This window comes from Symsagittifera roscoffensis, chromosome 2 (genome assembly GCF_963678635.1).
Source record: "Symsagittifera roscoffensis chromosome 2, txSymRosc1.1, whole genome shotgun sequence".
In the NCBI taxonomy this organism is placed as follows: Eukaryota; Metazoa; Xenacoelomorpha; order Acoela; family Convolutidae; genus Symsagittifera; species Symsagittifera roscoffensis.
Window position 1 is genome coordinate 36,364,718 of NC_087063.1, and position 17,841 is coordinate 36,382,558.

A 17,841-nucleotide genomic window follows, 5' to 3' on the forward strand; every position below is an offset into this window, starting at 1 on the left:
AATTCACCCCATATTTCGAGGAGAGCAATCAACCTGAGATCGAAGGAGAATTATTTAGTATTCTGCTTTGCACTGCCTGTCCAAAGCCAGTGGTTGGTCGTTCAATTGGCTAAATTTACCAGACCCAGTTTGAAGTCTCCAAAATAGGGAACAAGTAAAAGTAATAACCCTTAACTGATCTGACAACGCAGAAAATAATTCTAGGAAAACAGTATTGATTACTTTGCCAGGGGATATTAATTCTCAGGAAAAACTTGAAAATTTCAGATTCTGCTCGACCCAATAGATTTATTGAGGAGAGGTACATTTCTTTCAAACAAGAAACAGGAGAATTACAGAAGGAAACTTGGCAAGATATCCACTGTGAAAAGACAGGCAGCGACGGAAAACAAGACCATCAATGAAAGAGAATGAGCAAATATTGGGAGAGACGTTCTCCTAGATCAATTTATTCCTGCTTTTACAACTGGGAGAATAACTTGACAGCTTAAATTGATCCCTACGTTTATGATCTCACAATTTCACTGGCCAAATCCAACTTCAATTAACACCAAACTCTGCAATAAATCTTATCTTTCTTTCCCTTATAATAACTACTCGCCTTTCATTTCAATTATGCTCTCTTCTTAAACCAGCATACTAGAATTAGCTAGACTAACAGTTCAAAATACTAGAATTGCTTCTAATTGACTGAGAATCTTAGTTTGGACATCAATTTAATCGAGCATCAGCTGCAAAGATGGTGACCCAGTTGAACCGATATTTAGTGATATTTGCGATCACTCTGGCATTATCCAGTCGCATCCAGCCAGTGAGAAGCAGTGCCAGTCTGGGACGGACACTCAACTGTGTCAAATGCAACCCTGACACGTGTGGGGCGCCGCCCTCAAACTGCCCCAACGGGTACGCAAAAAAAATAACACATTACATACTTTTAGACAACTGATACAGTCTAAGAACTCAAATCGGCATGATGAAGTTGAGTTCTTTTGAGCGCCGAGCCAGAAAATAGGTATATTTTATTACACATTAAAAAATTTATATCTTCCAGGAAAAGTTTTTAACTTGCCTTGATCACGGCAGTGTCTTGAAGACTGAAAGATATTTATTAGCTTCTACTCGCAAGCCAAGACAAAGAAAGTCGGATAAGTATTACCAAATCATAGAAAAGCCTTTTATTGCTCCTTCAAGATGGGGAAAACTCGATTCTAACCAAAAATTCAACAAATTTTCGGTCCAAAAATCATGATCCCAAAATTCCTAAACTCACCATTAAACTTCGCTGAAATTCTTGGAAACAAACAAACTGCATGTTCATCAAGAACATCAAAATGTATCAAAAACCTTTTTCAATTGTTTGCTAAAACAAAAATCAACATGAACGAAAAAAAAATAATTTCGAAAACTTGAATACAAAAACTTCAAGAAATACTGCAAAAAAAATTGCAAAAAAACATAGAAAACTCTTAAAGCATATGAGATTACCCCAATAACATTAATCATGTTAAAAATGAAACTAATTCGCAACGGTAAGATAGCTGAACCAAAACAAAAAATCACATAAAAAAGACGCACGTTAGTGAATCAACACGAACTCTAAGTGTCTTCACTACCAGCGTTGACACATAATTATTGAGTATTATTAATATGGAGAGCTTAATTTAATGTAGAAAGATTATTTATGAGCTTTAGAAACTGGATTAACTTGCTGCGCTAAAAAAAGCCGCTCTTACGCGTTGAGCACTATAAATACGTGCAAAAACTTCCAAAACATCAAAAACTTTGCAAAAAGCTTTCGGATGTTAAGCGACATTTTATATTTCAGAGCAGGGTGTCGATATGTTCAAAATGGTATAAAACGACCTTTAAAAACTAATACTTTGATAAATTTTGTACTAAAGTTGGTTGAAAAAAAGCAGAGTGGGCCCATAATATTACGCTCTCAAGCTCTCTCGTGTAATGTGGCAAAAATTATATACAACTAGAAGTCAAACTTTATCTTCACATATCATTTTTTGGTCAAACTTGGAATGAATTATCTGTATAACTGGTTCTCTAAGTTCACAGAACCCTCTACCTTAGCGTTCACAGTGAATTTTTTGGTTAACTCATCTTCAATTTGTAGAAAAAAGCGAGTTGTAGAAAAAGTAAACGCTGAAAAATTTCTGACAAAAAGCTACGATTTTAGCAGACGTTTCAGCAATCAATTATTTGCCCAAAGGCACAAAAAATAACGACAGCCATTGTGCTCCAATCACTTAAAAATTGGCGCAAATTAAAAAGGAAACAACCATTTAACATAGTTTGAAAATGCGCTCAAAATTAGCCTGGAAAATTAAATGAATAATAATTAAGTATTCACGCATAGGCGAAGCTTCGCTTCGCAATTATTAGCCAGAACACTACAAAAAAGCAGCTCTAAAGTGCAATAAGAAATAAGCCTCAAATTGGCGAAAATTCGGTTACAACTGAGATTCGAACCTGCGACCTAGAGATTAGGAGTCTCACACCCTAACCACTCAGCCACGGAAGCTTAATAGATAATAGCCGAACACTAGTTAAAAATAAAGCAGAGGACAGATTCTTTGCGATTTCCAATGCTACAGTGAAATTTCCAAATAAGTGAACACTTTTAATGAACACTTTTATTTGCTAGTTAGATTAGAAAAAAAGGTTCGTAACAATAAACTAAGCTGACGCTGCGAAAAGATGCGTTTTGCACTACTAACTATTAGGCCATGTTATTTTTTTTTAGTTGCGCAAGTCTTTTTGACTTTTTAAAACTTTTTCTATTATGATTAATATTATATGTGCTGATATGATTCATTTTATTGCATCCCTATTTCATTAAGAAGATCCATTTATGCAATGAAACATTCGTCTTAATTTCCACATAATCTCAAAAATCTGCCTCTTAATTGCGAGTGAGTTTTCTGTGTCTATATTCAAGTTGAATTTACATGTTTGATATGAAGTGCTGCTGTTTGCTTTTCAGTCAAGTTCTGGATAGATGCAACTGCTGTATAATGTGCGGAAGAGGAGAGGGAGAATTCTGCGGGGGAGATTATAACAAGTTCGGCAACTGTGGAGAAGGCCTGGAGTGTGCCATGACGAGCCAAGCCGCTGTCTACGGTGTTTGTAGCCGGCTAGTCTCACTTAGACAGTCGCACAACGGTAGCCCAGAAAGAGAGCGGGAGCAGCCATCCGAAAAAAAGGTAACAGGAAACAGTGAAAATGAGCCAAAAAATGAGGATGACAGCAAGGCATATGACTACAAAAACAACTTGGTGATAGAATACATTGAAACTGACAGAAAACTGCCGATAGCTCAGAAGCAAACACAGCAGAGCGGGTCAATGAAGAGAAAGGCAACTACAATCAACCAAGTTGAGAAGCGCAAGTCGCCTGATGTTTTCCAAGAGAAAGATACACCTGTGAAGCTAACTACAGGTTAGCATACTTTCAACCAATATTCCGTCCTTTAATTGAGAAAAGAAAGGTGGTTAAATAAGAGATATTTTATTTTAAAAATTCATCAATATTTTGATAGTTTTGCTGCCCTCTTGTGTGGCTTTTTTCAATACTAAAATGGCTATAACTTCTAAAATATTGAAAATACACACTGGGCTGTGTTTGGAGTAAATGGAGTGAAAATCGCACCGATTGGGACTGTAAAATTGGCTCAACCATAGCCTTTTGCAATTAAGTATCAAGCTGTCTGGATTAAAGATTTGCGTCCCAGTATTGTCAATAGCAGGACAATTTTCATCTCACAATGCAAGGAGAGCACTCAAAAGAGTTTATCCAACGCCATGTTAGATGGAAAGAATCTTTGAGCCAGAGAAAATCAGATTTTAGCGACTTGAAAAGGAAATGCGAATTTTTAACGAACACTGGAAAAACTGTAAGCTACCTCACTAAATATGCAGTTTTATAAATTGAATTTTCTGAAACTACTCAAAAAGTGTGTAATATTTTGGGTTTTTTTTCAAGTCCATTTGCGTTTTTGGAGCTCTGCTACAACCCTAAAATGCTGATATTTCCCAAATGTTCTGAGCCGCATGCGTTTTTCAGTGCTTCGGAATGCTTAAAACAAAAAGGCGAATCACTCGTCAAACAAGCGAAAAAAGGACAAGATGAGCTCTTCACATTCGTAAAATATATTTAAAAAACTCAAGCACGGAAACAAAGCTTAACGACAGAGCTTCTGGTGACTCCAGATTCGAGCACCCATTTCACCACTAGACCACTGGCGCTTATTTATTCCAGACTTACACATGCGAAATTTCTTTATGCAAAGTTGTTTATGCGACGAAGTTCTGGTACCCCGTTTCAATACCCTGTAAAACGATAGGCACTAACAGAGGTTACTTATTTCAGAAGAAAAGCTGAAAATGCTGAAAGATAAAAACAGCATGACTGTCAGTGGGAGTAGTTCTGAATCAAATAAGAGCCCAGGGATGATGATGGATGGTTTGCCCTTGGAAGACGACAGAATTGGACGACCTAACCAAGAAGCGTTCACTCACTCGAAGCGTGCCCCCGACGAAAAATGTGCTCCGGAGTGCACGCAAAAATTTTGCGAGGAAAACCCGCGAGCGCTGTGCTCAGCTAAACGTCAAACACACAGGTAGCTGCACCAAAACCAAAATTGATGAACACAACACTGGTCTCCTCCACCAACTTAATATTTACGGGGAAAATAAAATTGACAATTTTTTGAAAACTTTGCTAACTTGTACAGTGATAATTCTAGTCGAACGATTTGTAACCGCTTTTTTTTCCCATCACTTGCGATACAACGCAAACGAAGCATGGCGAACTAGCCGAAAAAACAAAACCCACTTAGTCGAAAAAAATACTTCAAAAAACTATGTCGAAAAGGCTATATTACAAAATTTTCATTTTTCTCTCAAATTGTCTGGAAAAAAATGAGAAAACATGCCAGGTTAGACCCTTAAACTCAAAAAAGTGCTTATTTAAGACCGCTTACCAAAATAAAAGAACGCTTACCGAAACGTCAAAATAACGTAAATCAACCGCCTATATACAACAAGCGCACATTAACAAAATTGCCTTTTTTAAATATTTATGCTCTGTTAGCAAAGTTATTAACGGGATATAAAGGGCTTGTATCCGATAACAATCACATGGGTGAAAATAAACCAAAATTAGGGTTTCCTCTACAGAATGAACGCTTAATCTGCAATGACTTCAGAACATATTGATCCCTCATTTATATAGTGTAAGAATTACCCCCAAAATATTTTTAATCACCCTCCCCCCAAACAAAAAACCTGACATGAACGAACCTGAACATAAATGAATCGAAAGAGAACAATGTTGTATCGTTTCAAAGAAAAGAGAAATGCGCCGATCCATGTGCGACGACAGTGTGCCGCGCGTGTGAAGGAACATTCGACCCATACAAGTCATGTGCCCAATGTCCCAAGAGCGGGGACGACAAATGCATCAAGGATTTCGGACGATGCTTTCGTAAAGGAAACCTCTCCGTGCGAAGATCGAATGATTACAAGGTACGCGACAAAAAAAAAACACTTTTCAACTTAAATCATTTGTAGATTAAAAAAAAATGTTTAAGAATCCAGAGAAAAAGTCAAACATGTTCTATCTTACTAAATGTTCATTTTGTATCTTACTAAATGTTCATTTTGTTCATTAACACCAGAAAGTCGTTAAGAGGGAATCCAACGTGTTTAAGCCAATCCACGCCACGCTGCACAACTGCATTCAAAAAATATTCTAATAATTCATCTGATAAACTTTTTTTCCTTAAGCTGATTTTCTGATGTATTGGAGAGATAACAAAATGCCTAGTTCTACTTTTAAATCTCCCAATGCACCAGACACTACCTTTTTTAAAATTCTAGCGCTGTTTTTTTTCTCACGCTACTCCTCAATACTTACGCTGATTTAAAAAAACGTTTTCCAAAAAACAGAGGTTTTATTTTCTCAGAAAAGCGTTTTGAATTTCAGGGACACTTACTGTTCAACTGTGCAGTTCCTACCTGCTGAAACACAGACCTGGAAACAATGCCAATTGAAACAATACCAAGCACCCAACCGAACAATCAGATTTGATTGATGCTTTTTTTCTATTTCTGCATAAATAACCAATTTAGTAGTGATTGACATTCATTTCAAATTTTCAGATGTAGAATATTTTTGTTTTGACGGAAAAAAATATAAATTTACTGATTTTTGAATTTTCCTTTCCGTATACTTTCCGATAAAAATCGGTTCTCATCGAAAACTTCAAGACCTTTTAAGAACATTGTTTTGATTTGTGAACCCGAAAACTTGCCTACGTCCCCATGAAACTTTCTTCGAACCGCAGGCCAGAAATTATCACGGAGACCGTAATTACTACACTAGTCTTTCATCATTTCGCCAAGTCAAAAACCCTTGATTTCCTCGGTAATTAAATCCTATGCAAAGATAATATATCTTACAAGGTCATTTAATTGTGAGAAGCACAAATCGGTTTTTAAATTCCGTACCATTTGTATCGATGTCATTAAAAAACAGTTACACCATATAACAATTCAGATCTAGCAAAGACGAAGTTAACTACTTTTTACCTATACTCATGTTTCGTTTTGTATTCTAAAGGTAAATTAAAAAGGCAAATCATCGTTTCACTCAGTCAAAACAACCCCATCATAATTTAGAAGTTTAAAGAAAACTATAACCTGAAGGAACGTAAAGGGAGTCGAGATGGTTGCGAATCCAATCAACTAGATTGATCACAAAATTCAGACTCCGGATATCACCAGATCTTATCTGTGAGCACTGCGATGGGGAAGAACCAGAAAAAACAGAACAGGACATATCGATTGCTCAACTAGGTTGGGATTCCGGTCAAATCCGCTCAAAAATATTTACCTGATATATTGCTATGGACCTATCAGATACTTGAACTAGGCTGCGTTTACGTTCCATTGGCTCTTTGCGTTCCCTTCGAAAGTAGTTTTATCCTTAATAGTGCCTTGTAAACAGGCATTATTCGCAACCTGTTTTGCGAGGGAGATTCTCTGTTTATGATTTCTACATACCCTAGATTAAAACAATTTCAAGGCTGGCGGCGCCCTGAACTTCATAGGCGAGCGGTTGAAAATAATAGCAGTATTAATGAAATCTCTTATTTTGTCAGTTTTCGATCTTCCGGCTTGGCCACCAAACAGAGCCTGTGCGTATTCCAATAAGGGACAGAGCAAACTTCCGTTAAACTTCACAGGAGCTGCTTACCAACAGCCCATTGGAAAAAAGTCCAAACTTCTGATCGCTCTTGATCTGTCCTGTGGAGGTGCATAGCACTAAAACAGAAAGGATGTGAATGAAGGCGAAACTTTGCTGTTAATGAGCATTCAAGTTTGAATGCCTAAAAATCTCCCCGCACTTTTCAGACACGATAGGTCATGTTATCCATCATCGTTTTATTTTTTCAGCAGACGATTCAGTTTACACAAAACAAAATTTTGTACACAAAAAAAACTAAGGAGTTTTAGCATGCTGAAGCAATCTGCAAAGAGATAAAACCCATAGTGTGCATTCAGGTTCTCAGTAACCTCGAAATTTTTCATCGTGCCGCACTTTGCGACAAGATTCGTCGATGGGGTAGCCCAAGATTAAAAGTTCATCCTTTGATTTTAAATTGTTTTTGGACACACGTTTTGAAATTGACCTATAGATGTATCATACTGCTTACTTGTTTTCCTTCCACCACAAAAATAACTCGAATTTCTGTTTAGGCTCAAGCCATTATTTTTCGATTAAAAAAATTTCACAAAATTTGGGGTTAAGTTTGATCGGATCAGCTCTGGAACCATATGGAACAGACATATTATTGTATACCTCGACCTAATTTATAATTTTTTTTATTTCAGGCTTGGGGCATAAGCATTTCGTATTTGCTAAGATGACAATTTTTATGGTTAGGAGTCAAAAACGTCCAGTTTTTCTCATCGCAAGCAGCAAGTTTTTTTCCATCCCGCCATACTTCGCTCATAGAGGCTGCTGCTTGTTACCTTTAAAGCTCGAGATCTGTCTGGTGTGGGTTTGACCCTTGGGAACGGAGTTTATTCAGTGAAAAAAAAGTAGTTCTTTTTTCGAATATTGAACTCATATCTGTCGTTTGCTAAAGACCAACTTTGCTTTGTTTGGTTGATTTACAAATTGCCATAGACTTCATCTGATAACTTTCCGCCAATTGAAAAATTCTGAAATATTCTCTTGAAACCTCGAACGTTTGAAATCTGTATTTATGAAATTATCTAGCACCAATTCGTTAACAATTGATACATAAATAATAATTTTAGCGATGACACAAAAACGACATTGAAACTATTGGATCTTCTTAGAGTCGCTTACTTATTTTTTGTTGATTTCTTCATTGATATCATCGGCAATTTAAATAGTTCTAAAAAATAATTGTTTGAATTACTCAGTCCAATTCTGGTTCGCATGCTTTTGTTGTTTCGACCATTTAGAAAATACCAAGCATTGACTAATCGAGCAAAAAAATGACGGAAATAAAAGTTATAGTGACTATTTGGATTGCGCGACGAGATAAAGAAGAACCTGCAACTATTGGCTATGATCTGTGAGACATTCGACCAGATTGCCGCCAGAAAAGTTTCGTCGAAACGAACTTTATTGAAAGTAGTTCAACTGTACGAAAGAGCAGTTTTGAGGATTAACGGTCTTATTTGACGAAATGAACGGATTGCGAAGGGTCACTTACTTGCTGATATTTCCCAAATGTTCTGAGCCGCATGCGTTTTTCAGTGCTTCGGAATGCTTAAAACAAAAAGGCGAATCACTCGTCAAACAAGCGAAAAAAGGACAAGATGAGCTCTTCACATTCGTAAAATATATTTAAAAAACTCAAGCACGGAAATAAAGCTTAACGACAGAGCTTCTGGTGACTCCAGATTCGAGCACCCATTTCACCACTAGACCACTGGCGCTTATTTATTCCAGACTTACACATGCGAAATTTCTTTATGCAAAGTTGTTTATGCGACGAAGTTCTGGTACCCCGTTTCAATACCCTGTAAAACGATAGGCACTAACAGAGGTTACTTATTTCAGAAGAAAAGCTGAAAATGCTGAAAGATAAAAACAGCATGACTGTCAGTGGGAGTAGTTCTGAATCAAATAAGAGCCCAGGGATGATGATGGATGGTTTGCCCTTGGAAGACGACAGAATTGGACGACCTAACCAAGAAGCGTTCACTTACTCGAAGCGTGCCCCCGACGAAAAATGTGCTCCGGAGTGCACGCAAAAATTTTGCGAGGAAAACCCGCGAGCGCTGTGCTCAGCTAAACGTCAAACACACAGGTAGCTGCACCAAAACCAAAATTGATGAACACAACACTGGTCTCCTCCACCAACTTAATATTTACGGGGAAAATAAAATTGACAATTTTTTGAAAACTTTGCTAACTTGTACAGTGATAATTCTAGTCGAACGATTTGTAACCGCTTTTTTTTCCCATCACTTGCGATACAACGCAAACGAAGCATGGCGAACTAGCCGAAAAAACAAAACCCACTTAGTCGAAAAAAAAATGCTTCAAAAAACTATGTCGAAAAGGCTATATTACAAAATTTTCATTTTTCTCTCAAATTGTCTGGAGAAAAATGAGAAAACATGCCAGGTTAGACCCTTAAACTCAAAAAAGTGCTTATTTAAGACCGCTTACCAAAATAAAAGAACGCTTACCGAAACGTCAAAATAACGTAAATCAACCGCCTATATACAACAAGCGCACATTAACAAAATTGCCTTTTTTAAATATTTATGCTCTGTTAGCAAAGTTATTAACGGGATATAAAGGGCTTGTATCCGATAACAATCACATGGGTGAAAATAAACCAAAATTAGGGTTTCCTCTACAGAATGAACGCTTAATCTGCAATGACTTCAGAACATATTGATCCCTCATTTATATAGTGTAAGAATTACCCCCAAAATATTTTTAATCACCCTCCCCCCAAACAAAAAACCTGACATGAACGAACCTGAACATAAATGAATCGAAAGAGAACAATGTTGTATCGTTTCAAAGAAAAGAGAAATGCGCCGATCCATGTGCGACGACAGTGTGCCGCGCGTGTGAAGGAACATTCGACCCATACAAGTCATGTGCCCAATGTCCCAAGAGCGGGGACGACAAATGCATCAAGGATTTCGGACGATGCTTTCGTAAAGGAAACCTCTCCGTGCGAAGATCGAATGATTACAAGGTACGCGACAAAAAAAAAACACTTTTCAACTTAAATCATTTGTAGATAAAAAAAAAATGTTTAAGAATCCAGAGAAAAAGTCAAACATGTTCTATCTTACTAAATGTTCATTTTGTATCTTACTAAATGTTCATTTTGTTCATTAACACCAGAAAGTCGTTAAGAGGGAATCCAACGTGTTTAAGCCAATCCACGCCACGCTGCACAACTGCATTCAAAAAATATTCTAATAATTCATCTGATAAACTTTTTTTCCTTAAGCTGATTTTCTGATGTATTGGAGAGATAACAAAATGCCTAGTCTTACTGTTCAACTGTGCAGTTCCTACCTGCTGAAACACAGACCTGGAAACAATGCCAATTGAAACAATACCAAGCACCCAACCGAACAATCAGATTTGATTGATGCTTTTTTTCTATTTCTGCATAAATAACCAATTCAGTAGTGATTGACATTCATTTCAAATTTTCAGATGTAGAATATTTTTGTTTTGACGGAAAAAAATATAAATTTACTGATTTTTGAATTTTCCTTTCCGTATACTTTCCGATAAAAATCGGTTCTCATCGAAAACTTCAAGACCTTTTAAGAACATTGTTTTGATTTGTGAACCCGAAAACTTGCCTACGTCCCCATGAAACTTTCTTCGAACCGCAGGCCAGAAATTATCACGGAGACCGTAATTACTACACTAGTCTTTCATCATTTCGCCAAGTCAAAAACCCTTGATTTCCTCGGTAATTAAATCCTATGCAAAGATAATATATCTTACAAGGTCATTTAATTGTGAGAAGCACAAATCGGTTTTTAAATTCCGTACCATTTGTATCGATGTCATTAAAAAACAGTTACACCATATAACAATTCAGATCTAGCAAAGACGAAGTTAACTACTTTTTACCTATACTCATGTTTCGTTTTGTATTCTAAAGGTAAATTAAAAAGGCAAATCATCGTTTCACTCAGTCAAAACAACCCCATCATAATTTAGAAGTTTAAAGAAAACTATAACCTGAAGGAACGTAAAGGGAGTCGAGATGGTTGCGAATCCAATCAACTAGATTGATCACAAAATTCAGACTCCGGATATCACCAGATCTTATCTGTGAGCACTGCGATGGGGAAGAACCAGAAAAAACAGAACAGGACATATCGATTGCTCAACTAGGTTGGGATTCCGGTCAAATCCGCTCAAAAATATTTACCTGATATATTGCTATGGACCTATCAGATACTTGAACTAGGCTGCGTTTACGTTCCATTGGCTCTTTGCCTTCCCTTCGAAAGTAGTTTTATCCTTAATAGTGCCTTGTAAACAGGCATTATTCGCAACCTGTTTTGCGAGGGAGATTCTCTGTTTATGATTTCTACATACCCTAGATTAGAACAATTTCAAGGCTGGCGGCGCCCTGAACTTCATAGGCGAGCGGTTGAAAATAATAGCAGTATTAATGAAATCTCTTATTTTGTCAGTTTTCGATCTTCCGGCTTGGCCACCAAACAGAGCCTGTGCGTATTCCAATAAGGGTCAGAGAGCAAACTTCCGTTAAACTTCACAGTCCAAACTTCTGATCGCTCTTGATCTGTCCTGTGGAGGTGCATAGCACTAAAACAGAAAGGATGTGAATGAAGGCGAAACTTTGCTGTTAATGGGCATTCAAGTTTGAATGCCTAAAAATCTCCCCGCACTTTTCAGACACGATAGGTCATGTTATCCATCATCGTTTTATTTTTTCAGCAGACGATTCAGTTTACACAAAATAAAATTTTGTACACAAAAAAAACTAAGGAGTTTTAGCATGCTGAAGCAATCTGCAAAGAGATAAAACCCATAGTGTGCATTCAGGTTCTCAGTAACCTCGAGATTTTTCATCGTGCCGCACTTTGCGACAAGATTCGTCGATGGGGTAGCCCAAGATTAAAAGTTCATCCTTTGATTTTAAATTGTTTTTGGACACACGTTTTGAAATTGACCTATAGATGTATCATACTGCTTACTTGTTTTCCTTCCACCACAAAAATAACTCGAATTTCTGTTTAGGCTCAAGCCATTATTTTTCGATTAAAATAATTTCACAAAATTTGGGGTTAAGTTTGATCGGATCAGCTCTGGAACCATATGGAACAGACATATTATTGTATACCTTGACCTAATTTATGATTTTTTTTATTTCAGGCTTGGGGCATAAGCATTTCGTATTTGCTAAGATGACAATTTTTATGGTTAGGAGTCAAAAACGTCCAGTTTTTCTCATCGCAAGCAGCAAGTTTTTTTCCATCCCGCCATACTTCGCTCATAGAGGCTGCTGCTTGTTACCTTTAAAGCTCGAGATCTGTCTGGTGTGGGTTTGACCCTTGGGAACGGAGTTTATTCAGTGAAAAAAAAGTAGTTCTTTTTTCGAATATTGAACTCATATCTGTCGTTTGCTAAAGACCAACTTTGCTTTGTTTGGTTGATTTACAAATTGCCATAGACTTCATCTGATAACTTTCCGCCAATTGAAAAATTCTGAAATATTCTCTTGAAACCTCGAACGTTTGAAATCTGTATTTATGAAATTATCTAGCACCAATTCGTTAACAATTGATACATAAATAATAATTTTAGCGATGACACAAAAACGACATTGAAACTATTGGATCTTCTTAGAGTCGCTTACTTATTTTTTGTTGATTTCTTCATTGATATCATCGGCAATTAAAATAGTTCTAAAAAATAATTGTTTGAATTACTCAGTCCAATTCTGGTTCGCATGCTTTTGTTGTTTCGACCATTTAGAAAATACCAAGCATTGACTAATCGAGCAAAACAATGACGGAAATAAAAGTTATAGTGACTATTTGGATTGCGCGACGAGATAAAGAAGAACCGGCAACTATTGGCTATGATCTGTGAGACATTCGACCAGATTGCCGCCAGAAAAGTTTCGTCGAAACGAACTTTATTGAAAGTAGTTCAACTGTACGAAAGAGCAGTTTTGAGGATTAACGGTCTTATTTGACGAAATGAACGGATTGCGAAGGGTCACTTTGAGTTGACATGCTTATTTTTAAAAATTCGTTTAGAAAAAGACACGTAACCTTTTTTTATTTTTGCGAAAACTGAAAAACAGCGAAAATCAGAACCGTGATTTTCGATTGCAAAAACAAGAACCATGACGAGCGAGACAAAACCAACGTTAGCGGGGATAATTATAGAGAAAATGAAAGTTGTAACGATTGTGCTGTTACGTTCGTTACCGGAAGAATTGAACGAAACAGGAAGGCAGCAACCCTTCCTGATCGTGAAGAAGGCGTCTCTTCAAGAATATTGCAGAAATTGGAAGGGTCTTGAGATACACTCCTGAACTGTGGTTTCAAAAAGTTTTAGCTTCTGGAGGTATCCTGAATTTATTTTACAACATCAATTTACAGTTTCAGGCTATGAGAAGCTAAGGGTTAAGGTTATGGATTTTCTCAACTATACAAAAACAATAGTAATATAATAACTTAATAGTGATAGTGTATCTACCCCGTTTTTAGGAGTCACCGCGTGGTCCCAGCCATGAGCTCACTATTTTGCATGCAACTTAGTTAATTTGCGCGACTCGGGTGATAGCCTCTAATGTTATGAGGACCATTTTATGAGGACCATTTTGACCTGGCTTTGGTAGAGACGGTTAAAAACACGTGAAGCTAGTCGTTATAGGATATAGTTTTACTTTCCGTCATTATGTGTTTTCCGGGCGTATGTTACACTGCTGTGCCAATCGATTCGAAGGAGGAGCAAGTGCTAGTCCTGTTGAACCTCCCTCTGTATCTTTTTCTTTGTTTTCTTCAGATATCCATGGGCTGATCTATAATCTTATAAATCATCGTTTCGAATCTTGAGCTCTAATTCTAATAAAAAACTTAGTTACGATTGGTTACTAATTTTGGGCAATTATACCTGAAGGTACATAGTTGATGTGCCATTCGACCAGAATGCTGAAGAATTTCATTCACAAGAAACGGGCGTACGATACGTTGGAAAAGAAAATTAACAACGTTAATCGTGTTCATGAACGAAAAAAAAAGATTTTTCAAGATTACGAAATTATTTTTCAAATTTCGAACTCAGCGAGCATGACACGTAACCTTTTTGGTTTCGCAAAAAAAATGAAAAGCCAAGAAAAACAGAACAACAATTTTTGTTGTGAAAACAAAACAGCAGACATTGAGAAACGAAGATACGAAATTAAATAACGAACAACCGATTTTCGAAAGAAAATTTCCGAGTCGTAACGATTGTACAGTTACAATCGTTTATGGACGTGTTTCACGATCGGGAAGGCTATGAGCGAAGACAGCAACCCTTCCTCGTGGTGAAGAAGGAGCTTAGTCAACGAAGACCACGAAATCGGAAAGATATCTCGCTATATTGCGAAAATTTTAACTTCCCGGAATATCCTGAATTTACTTAAATAATATCCAAAATCACTTCCAGATCATCAGAAGCTGAGAGTTGAGGGAAAAGGTCGATCCATCTTCGGTGGATAGATTGATTTTCTCTAGTGTAACAAAACAAAAAAAAAACAATGAAATTTTAAAAAATGTAGGAGTTGAGGGAAAGGGTCGATCCATCTAATACTTATAATCGTTAAGTACTCAGGCTATGAGAAGCTAAGCCTGAATACAACTTTTAGAGATGGCTATGGTAGAGATGGTTAGAGCGTACAGCTCTATTCAGATGGTAGTAAATCTTTTTAGGATTATGATTTACTTTCTGTCGGTATGTACTTCCGGGCTAATATTACATTAAAAAACATCATGTTTATGAATATTCCGTTTCGAATCTTGAGCTCTAATTCTAATGAAAAGTTTAGTTACGATTGGTTACTAATACTGGGCAATTAAACCTGAAGGTATATAGTTGATGTGCCATTCGACCAGAATGCTGAGGAATTTTATTCGCAATAAACGGGCGTACGATACGTTGGAAAAGAAAATTAACAACGTTAATCAAGTTCATGAACGAACGCAAAACTTTTTTTTTCAAGATTACGAAATTATTTTTCAAATTTCGAGTTCAGCGTGCATGACACGTAACATTTTTGGTTTTGCAAAAAAAAAATGAAAATGCAAGAAAAAACAGAGTAACAATTTTTGTTGTGAAAAAAAACAGCAGACATTGAGCAACGAAGATAGGAAAGTAAATAACGAACAACCCATTTTCGAAAGAAATTTTCCGAGTCGTAACGATTGTACAGTTAATCGTTTATAGAAGTGTTCTAACGATCGGGAAGGCTATGAAACGAAGACCATGAAATCGGAAAGATCTCTCGCTATATTGCGAAAATTTTAATTTCCCGGAATATCCTGAATTTACTTTAATAATATCCAAAATCATTTCCAGATCATCAGAAGTTGAGAGTTGAGGGAAAAGGTCGATCCATCTCCGATGGATAGACTGATTTTCTCTTGTGTAACAAAACAAAAAAACAATGAAATTTTTTTAAAAAAATCTAGGAGTTGAGGGAAAGGGTCGATCCATCTCCGATGGATAGGATGATTTCTCTAGTATACAAAAACAAAAACAATAGTGACCTGAAGGTCTTGGAATAATGAGACCCAGTCATGAGCTCAAAATTTTACATGTAAGTTGAGTTAAAGTGCGCGTACCAGATGATAGCCTATCAGCAAAAACGACTTCGATGACGCGATCTTAGGATAACCACAATAGATTGGCTATGGTAGAGATGGTTAGAGCGTAAAGCTCTATTCAGATGGTAGTAAATCTTTTTAGGATTATGATTTACTTTCTGTCGGTATGTACTTCCGGGCTAATATTACATTAAAAAACATCATGTTTATGAATATTCCGTTTCGAATCTTGAGCTCTAATTCTAATGAAAAGTTTAGTTACGATTGGTTACTAATACTGGGCAATTAAACCTGAAGGTATATAGTTGATGTGCCATTCGACCAGAATGCTGAGGAATTTTATTCGCAATAAACGGGCGTACGATACGTTGGAAAAGAAAATTAACAACGTTAATCAAGTTCATGAACGAACGCAAAACTTTTTTTTTCAAGATTACGAAATTATTTTTCAAATTTCGAGTTCAGCGTGCATGACACGTAACATTTTTGGTTTTGCAAAAAAAAATGAAAATGCAAGAAAAAACAGTAACAATTTTTGTTGTGAAAAAAAACAGCAGACATTGAGCAACGAAGATAGGAAAGTAAATAACGAACAACCCATTTTCGAAAGAAATTTTCCGAGTCGTAACGATTGTACAGTTAATCGTTTATAGAAGTGTTCTAACGATCGGGAAGGCTATGAAACGAAGACCATGAAATCGGAAAGATCTCTCGCTATATTGCGAAAATTTTAATTTCCCGGAATATCCTGAATTTACTTTAATAATATCCAAAATCATTTCCAGATCATCAGAAGTTGAGAGTTGAGGGAAAAGGTCGATCCATCTCCGATGGATAGACTGATTTTCTCTTGTGTAACAAAACAAAAAAACAATGAAATTTTTTTAAAAAAATCTAGGAGTTGAGGGAAAGGGTCGATCCATCTCCGATGGATAGGATGATTTCTCTAGTATACAAAAACAAAAACAATAGTGACCTGAAGGTCTTGGAATAATGAGACCCAGTCATGAGCTCAAAATTTTACATGTAAGTTGAGTTAAAGTGCGCGTACCAGATGATAGCCTATCAGCAAAAACGACTTCGATGACGCGATCTTAGGAGAACCACAATAGATTGGCTATGGTAGAGATGGTTAGAGCGTAAAGCTCTATTCAGATGGTAGTAAATCTTTTTAGGATCTAGATTTACTTTCTGTCGGTATGGACTTCTGGGCTAATGTTACATTAAAAAACATCATGTTTATGAATATTCCATGAGGAAACATTTTTAATTAGGTTAGGTATGGTCGAGAAACCAAAATTCAATGTCATTTCAGTACAAAATCCAATATATTCGTAACCAAAGTTTTTAAAGGTAGTGGAAGTTGTATCAGGGTTGTTAGAGCTGAGAACAACCTCTGGCGCTTCTAACTGCGGATGATATCTGATGACTTGCTAATCTTTGTCATCGAGACTTGCAGCCAATTTGATGTATTTCAGGAAGTTTAAAAAATACAATTAAATTATACTTGATATCAGCAGCGTGCAACCAAACATTGTGGAAATGAAGCGCCTGGGAAAGTTTGATAAAAAACTGGATCTAGTCCAAAACGAATTTGGCAAAAGTCAAAATTCATCATGCGATGAGACTTATCCTCGTAAAAAGTATTTTAAAAAAAAAGACAACAGTCTGATAGAGAAATCTTTCTGTAAGTTAGCATAAAAGGACTAAGTAGGACGCAACAAAAAAGCAACATCTCAAGAATGATTTGGTTTTTTAACTGATGGCCTACCAAAAGAGAATTAGAGCAAGAGCATTTCAAAATGACAACATTGAAGTAGATATAAGCAAAGAAACTTTTGATTAAGATTTTTTCTAAATGTACTGCAACTAAATGCAAGAATTTGATGGATGAACTAAACACTGGACAAGCATTATCTCTTTCAACTTTAGTGTAGACGGATTT

At 36.5% G+C, this 17,841-nt stretch overlaps 2 protein-coding genes across 3 annotated transcripts in view; one reads left to right on the top strand and one right to left on the bottom strand.

Moving 5' to 3' along the window:
- Window positions 1-17,841, bottom strand: part of LOC134839803 (AP-1 complex subunit mu-1-like) — a 379,140-nt gene that overhangs the window by 77,608 nt on the left and 283,691 nt on the right. The gene's annotated exons all lie outside the window — the stretch shown is intronic.
- LOC134839244 (uncharacterized) lies at window positions 71-6,228 on the top strand. The gene is made up of 5 exons (XM_063854734.1): window positions 71-903; window positions 2,996-3,450; window positions 4,381-4,630; window positions 5,360-5,537; window positions 5,998-6,228. The coding sequence occupies exons 1-5, from the start codon at window positions 740-742 to the stop codon at window positions 6,034-6,036; spliced, it is 1,086 nt and encodes a 361-aa protein (XP_063710804.1). The 5' UTR covers window positions 71-739; the 3' UTR covers window positions 6,037-6,228.